This window comes from Gracilinanus agilis, chromosome 4 (assembly GCF_016433145.1).
Source record: "Gracilinanus agilis isolate LMUSP501 chromosome 4, AgileGrace, whole genome shotgun sequence".
In the NCBI taxonomy this organism is placed as follows: domain Eukaryota; kingdom Metazoa; phylum Chordata; class Mammalia; order Didelphimorphia; family Didelphidae; genus Gracilinanus; species Gracilinanus agilis.
This window is the reverse complement of record NC_058133.1, coordinates 206715036-206721772: the sequence shown is the minus strand read 5'-3', so window position 1 is coordinate 206721772 and position 6737 is coordinate 206715036. Positions and strand designations below refer to the sequence as shown.

Genomic DNA, 6737 nt, shown 5'->3' with positions numbered 1-6737 from the left:
GTCTCAGATTCCAACTCAGAAAGTTTTTAATCTAAATTGATTCCCTTTTCTTTCTTTACGTGATTCTGCTTATTGGATGTTATCATGCACTAATTAATTCCTAGTCCATGTTTGGATATTTAACTGAATTTTTTATGTAAATTTGTGAATTAACAAGAAAGCCAGTATAAAGCATACTGGAAAGGGAATAATATTCAGGGTATTCCAAAAGGCTTAGAGTAGTTTAAACTTTAATAAGTTAAAAAACACTGCACCAAGAATTTTGGGACACCCTGTATGAGAAGCCTGGGAAAGCAGGTTGGTTGGTGCCAGATGGGGAAGAGTTTTTAAATGTCAATATTGACACTATGGGTGTTAAGCCACTAAAGTTGATTTCCAGGAAAGAGAGAGGAGAAACTATGTGACATGGCCAAATCTAGACTTTTTTTTTTTTAAACCCTGACTTTCTGTCTTAGAATCAATACTAAGTATTCTCCAAGGCAGAAGAGTGGTAAGGGCTAGGCAATGGGGGTTAAGTGACTTGCCCAGGGTCACCCAGCTAGGAAGTATCTGAGGCCAGATTTGAACCCAAGACCTTCCATCTCTGGGCCTGGCTCTCCATCCACTGAGCCACCTAGCTGCCCCCCAAATCTAGACTTAAGAAAATTTTGGTAAGCATGTGGAAGGTGGATTGGAGTTGGAAGGGACTTTAAGGAGGGGGACTAATTAATAAGTCAATAAACATTTCGTCCTAAGCACTTTAATATTATGTGCTAAGCCTTGGGGTAGAAAGAAAAAAAAAAGCATGAGTCTCACCTTTATGGAATATACATTATAGTGGGGGAAACAACATGTAAGTAATTCTACATACAAGATATAGACAATATAGAGGAAAGGGAATCTTGGAGAAAAGGCACTGGGGAAGAGGAAAAACCTCTTGCCAAAGATGGAATTTAAGCTGGTTCTTGAAGGAATTTAGGATAACCAGGAGGCAGATGGGAGAGGACAGAGCAGGTATTGGTGGTACCTGGGGATGGAGGGTGAGGGTGGGGGGGAGGGAAGGAGACAGCCTTGGCAACCAGGGCTGCAATTGTGTGAGTAGACAGAAGGGCCTGGAAGGGAGAGATGTTAGAAAATGGAAGATTGGACTGCTTGGATATGTGGGGTGAGTGGAAGTGAAGAAACAAGAACGACACCAAAATTTCTGTCCGTAATTCTGTCAACAGAAATAGAGGGGTTTGAAAGAAGATTGGATTTGGGGAGGAAAGATAATTCCAAAGGGAAAGAGAGGAGGGGGCTTTTATTCATTGGTCATTGTCTTTCCCTGTCCAGAGTGGACCTGTCAAAGGATAATGTGGGGAGGGACCAGACATGCTGGGAAGGGAGGGAGAAATGAATTTCCACATGGTTCTCTGTGCAGCTAATGTTTAGGCTATAATGGCCCTGAGGCTGGGAGCTTGCAAGGGAAGTGGTGAGTACTGGCTAATCACGAGTGAAGGATATGGGAGAGAAGCCCCATGCCTGGCTTTGGAATGGAGGGTGAGATGAAACCCATTTTCCCATTTTCTCACTTGGGGTCCTACCATCATCCCCTTTCCTTCAGCTCTGGATAGTGTTGCTTCAGTTTAGATAGTGATATACTGGCCTCTGGTGGACAAAAGCAGACTTAGAGCCTCACGGGAGAATGGCCACTGGACCTCAGATCCTGGAGCCTATGGAAAATGACCCGATCGCTCAAGGTGCATTTAAGGCAGATCTTCTTCATTATTTTTATGTCTTGGAGCTCTTTGGCAGTCTGATGAAGCCTGTGGGGTTTTTTGTTTTGTTTTGTTATAAACCCTTACCTTTTGTCAGGATCGATTCTAAGACAGAAGATTGACAAGGGTTATGCAATTGAGGTTAAGTTACTTTTCCAGGGTCATAGAGCTAGGTAGCGGTGGAGCTAGATTTGAACCCAAGGTCCTCTTGACTCCAGGCTTGGCAATCTATCCATTATACCAACTAGATGCCTCCCACCCCCTAGAATAATGTTTTTTAAATGCATGAATACAAATGTCAATTTAATTGAAATACATTTATCAGAATGAAACTATTCATAGCCCTCAGGGTTAAGAATCCCTGCTGTAAGGCCAGCATTTCTAGGCTCAATAATTAATTAATAATATATAATAATTAGGGATCAATAATTAATAAACATTTATTTAGCACCAACTATTTGCCAGTTACTATGACAAGCTAGAAAGGAGGCCATGGTTAAAATGAAAAGCGTGAGCATTTCTATCACAGAAGTCAGTAAAGACTACAAATGTGGGTTTGATTTATGGTTTTATGGATCATCTAGACTTAAGAAAGCAATGAGGAAAATGTTAATAATACAAGATAAATTTTTCCCCCAGAGTACTAGTTATTAGTTATTTAATTAAATTGAATGAATTGTTTACAACACCCACCCACCCCCTGCTTAGAGGTTGTCATCTAACCTAATCCTTTTATTTTGTGGCCAAGGAAACTGATACCCCAGAGAGGTTAAGGCATTTATCCAGTGTTACACAGGTAGTCCTAAAATGGCCTTTTCACTAAACCATTCCCCACACAACTAGCTACCATAATTTCTAAAACCTTCATTCTAATTGGATCCTGATCTTATTTTTATTTATCTCTTTCCCAAGGACCCTCTCATGCCCCCTCTTCCTCTATTCATCCTCTAGGCTTAACCTTTTATTGTCTAACTCATCCTTCCACTTTTGGGAGAGGCCAACTTCTCCAGCAGGTCATTCTTTTACAAACATATTGCAAATGAAAGATTTAGGGACAGCTAAGTGACACAGTAGATAGAGTGCCAGTTGGAAGGACCTGGGTTCAAATGTGGCCTCAGACCCTTCTTAGCTGTGTGATCCTGGACAAGTCACTTAACTTTGTATGCCAAGCTTTGTTTATCTTACAGCTGTTCCCAAGATAGAAAATAATGGTTTAAATAACAATAAAAAATAATTAAAGAAGTAATCAAAGTTTGTGCTCTAGCCAGCCCAAGAAAAGATCTTTAATTCACTTTCAGGAATAGGTGGTGTAGTGGACAGAGCACCAGGCCTAAAGTCAAGAAGACCCATCTTCCTGAGTTCGAATCTGGCCTCAGACATCTTACTAGCTATGTGACCCTGGGCAAGTCCTTTAACCCTGTTTATCTTAATTTCTTCATCTGTAAAATGAAATGGAGAAGGAAATGGTTTGCCAAAGAAAACCCCAAATGTCATGAAGAGTTAGACACAACTGAACAACAACACACAATTTTTTTTTTTTTAACCCTAACTTCCATCTTGGAATCAATGCTTCATTATCAGTTCCAAAGTAGAAGAACAACTGGAGTTAAGTGACTTGCCCAGGGTCCCACTACTAGGAAATATCTGAGGCCATTTGAACCCAGGATCTCCCAACCCCAAACCTGGTGCTCTATCCACTGAGCCACCTAGCCCTCTGCCCCCCAATCTTTAATTATAGTTTCTTCCCCGACTGGCAATTATAAGGGTGGTGGGAAGGATTAGAATAAGGAGCCAACAAATGGGAGACAGAAAAGAACTATTGTTTGTGTCTCTTGGTATTTATATTTACAGAATTGTTGAACAAAATTATCTTTGTCGTTAAAGCTGTCTAATCATTTATATAACCTTACAATAGGCAAGAGAGACTTTTTGTTGGGAGAGAGTCTTTAAATGAGTTACTAAGTCAAAGGCTTTCTTCTTGTCCTACTCAGACACAGGATCTTGTACTCTTTCATCCAGGGGTTCTCAAGTATGGTTCTAGGACCCCAGAAAGGGTCTGTAGGGGTCTGAGAAGGCAAAACTATTTTCATCATCATCAGACATTATTTGCTAATGAAGCCCTCTTGTTTTCTCTCTCAGGACATCATGAGATCCCTCTGTCTGCTTCTACCACAATCCTGGAGAAATTCCCCCACAAACTGCCCCGACATCCTGAAAATGTGATCCCTGCTGATTCAGAGAAGAGTTTTGACGAGGTGGGTGAATGGAAGTCTCAGTCAGCATGTGTTGTCCGACACTGTTTTAGATGTAGGAAAGTATTAAATGCAGGCAAAAAAATATAAGATGTGGCCTTTGGCCTCAAGATCACGGGCCGTTCAGGAGAGGGAGGCAAGATTAGGCTCGGGGACTGGAGATGGTGTCAGATCAAGGGCGCCATTTTGCATGACATAAACTATAAGCACTGCAGGCATTCTGAAGAGAAGGTGACTGGTTGGGACATTTGGGGAAGGCTTCTGGAATGATGCTTTGGCTGTCGCTCCATACAAGAACTAGAGGAGACATCCAAAGTGAGGGAGAGGACATTAATAAAAGTACACAGAGGAAGAAATGAGCATGTCCTATCCCTAAGACGGTGGAAAGACAGGCCTGGCCAAAGCAGAGGATCCTTGTGGTGGAATAGTAGGAAATGAAGTTGGATAAGTGAAGGGTTATTCACTACCCAAAACTAGACTTGATGGAGGAAGAAAGAGGGAGCTATAGAAGGTTTTTATCTTTAAACCCTTATCTTCTGTCTGAGAATCAATATTATGTATTGGTAAGGGTTAGGCTATTGGGGTTACTGGCCTAGAATCACACAGCTAGGAAGGATCTGAGGTCAGATTTGAACCCAGGACCTCCCATTTCTGAGCCTGACTCTCAAGCCACTGAGCCGCCCAGCTGCCCCCTGGAAAGTTTTTGGATTGGGAGTAACATGGTAAAAACAGGATTTGGGGGAGTGTATCTTGGGAGCTGTATGCAGGATGCATTAAAAGGAGACTGGAGAAATATGTTTTGTGTGATAATACAACTATAACCCAGAAAAAAAAAAAAAAGAAAGAAAAGGAGACTAGGGCCATTATAGTAATCTAGTGTGAAAAAGCTGGCATTATTCTTTGTCACTGGGAAAGAAAACAGGGAAAGAAAACAGTTCAGAAAAAACAGAGCTATTTAACACTTTACAAAGATGATTCCAATTATTCTTTACTTTACTGGAGTGCTGTGGACATTATTATCCCCATTTTACAAATGTAGAAACTGAGCCTCTGCTATGCCTCTGGAAACATGGTCAGTGAGCATTGGCTGTGGGAATCAAATCCAGGCTCTAGAACACACAGCTAGTAACTGGCTGAGAGAATTGAACTCAAGCCAACTTGCCTCCCATCAAGGAGACTTGTGCTTTTGCTGTCTTGTCCATTGTTATCTGCCAATAATATCACTTAAACTTAGGAAATGGTACCCTGTTATAGACATAGCCTGGAGAAGGTGAGCAAACTGTGGTAACTCATTTCAGAGTCTACTAGTAAAACTGAAAAATGACTAGAAAATCTAATTCTTATAATTTAAAAATAAAGACTTTTTGTCTTGCCACTGGACTTCAGTGATTCTGGAAGAGACAGTGAGGCTGATAACTTTGCGCAACTCTGACTCACTTAAATCCAATTCATGCACAAGTCAAGATATCACCCTGTGTTGTCATTGATCCTCTTTTGAAAATGAAGGATAAGGGGGCAGCTAAGTGGCACAGTGGATTGAGAGTCCTGAGTTCAAATATGGCTTCAGACATTTCCTAGCTGTGTGACCCGGGGCAAGTCCCTTAATTCCCATTGCCTAGCCCTTACCACTCTTCTGCCTTGGAACCGATACATAGTATTGATTCTAAGGTGAAAGGTAAGGGTTTAAATTAAAAAAAACTATAGTGGACAGAGTACTGGATTTAGACAGTATTGATTCTAAGATGGAAAAAAAAAAAGGAAAGAAAGGACAAATAACAAAAGGTGGTAGTAAGGAATGGGGTTAAATTTTTCTCTGAGAGATTTAAAAAGTCCTAGGTGCTGTTAAGATTCCAGACCATGGAATGGATTCCTTTATTTTATGCTGTTGGGGTTTCAGGTTTCTAGGACGTACAGTGATAAGTAAATAGTTAAGTCACGGAGACCCATAGAGGGAAGCCCAGAAACCAAGAGCCTTTTGTTGTTGGCTTTCAAAGCTTTGGCACTGGGAAAGGGGCTTTTGCAGTGAAGTAGACCCTTTCTTCTATAGAAGGTTATCAAAATAGTTGACCGGCACACAGAAGAACCAACTCCTACTACTCGTCAAGATATTGAATTCACTCGAACGCCAGTAAAAACAGAGGCTGCAGTGGACTCCATGTTGAAGGACATGGCTACAATCATCCTGTGTACCTTCCTTCTTATTGGATGGGTTGCCTTCGTCATCACCTACCCAATGGTAAGATCCCTTCTCTTGGAGCTAATCTTTATTAGCCCTGCTTTTCTAGTTGGCAATCTGTTTGCTCCTTCCCATCACAGCAGTGATTGTCCGGTGCTTCATGAATGGATGGATGAATGAATGGTGAGTTGGTCTTAGAGCTAAAAAGATTCCTTTTTATCCATGTTAGTGACCTCTTTCACAGCATCCTTGATGGAAGTGGTCATCTAACCTTTGCCTAAACATCACCAAGGACAGGTCTCTCATTTCTCCCTGGATTAACCTATTCTATTCTATTCTATTCTATTCTATTCTATTCTATTCTATTCTATTCTATTCTATCCTATCCTATCCTATCCTATCCTATCCTATCCTATCCTATCCTATCCTGTCCTATCCTATCCTGTCCTATCCTATCCTGTCCTATTCTATTCTATTCTATTCTATCCTCTTCTATTCTATGCTATTCTTCTATTCTATTCTATTCTATTCTATTCTATTCTATTCTATTCTATTCTATTCTATTCTATTCTA

General features: G+C 40.9%; 1 protein-coding gene across 1 annotated transcript in view; it reads left to right on the top strand.

Moving 5' to 3' along the window:
* Window positions 1-1663: 1663 nt before the first annotated feature.
* Window positions 1664-6737, top strand: part of ERN1 (endoplasmic reticulum to nucleus signaling 1) — a 29902-nt gene continuing 24828 nt past the window's right edge. Inside the window, exons 1-4 of the mRNA XM_044675138.1 lie at window positions 1664-1718; window positions 3756-3991; window positions 6039-6224; window positions 6274-6347. Of these exons, the coding sequence (XP_044531073.1) occupies window positions 1664-1718; window positions 3756-3991; window positions 6039-6224; window positions 6274-6347 (551 nt within the window). The remainder of the gene's footprint in view (window positions 1719-3755; window positions 3992-6038; window positions 6225-6273; window positions 6348-6737) is intronic.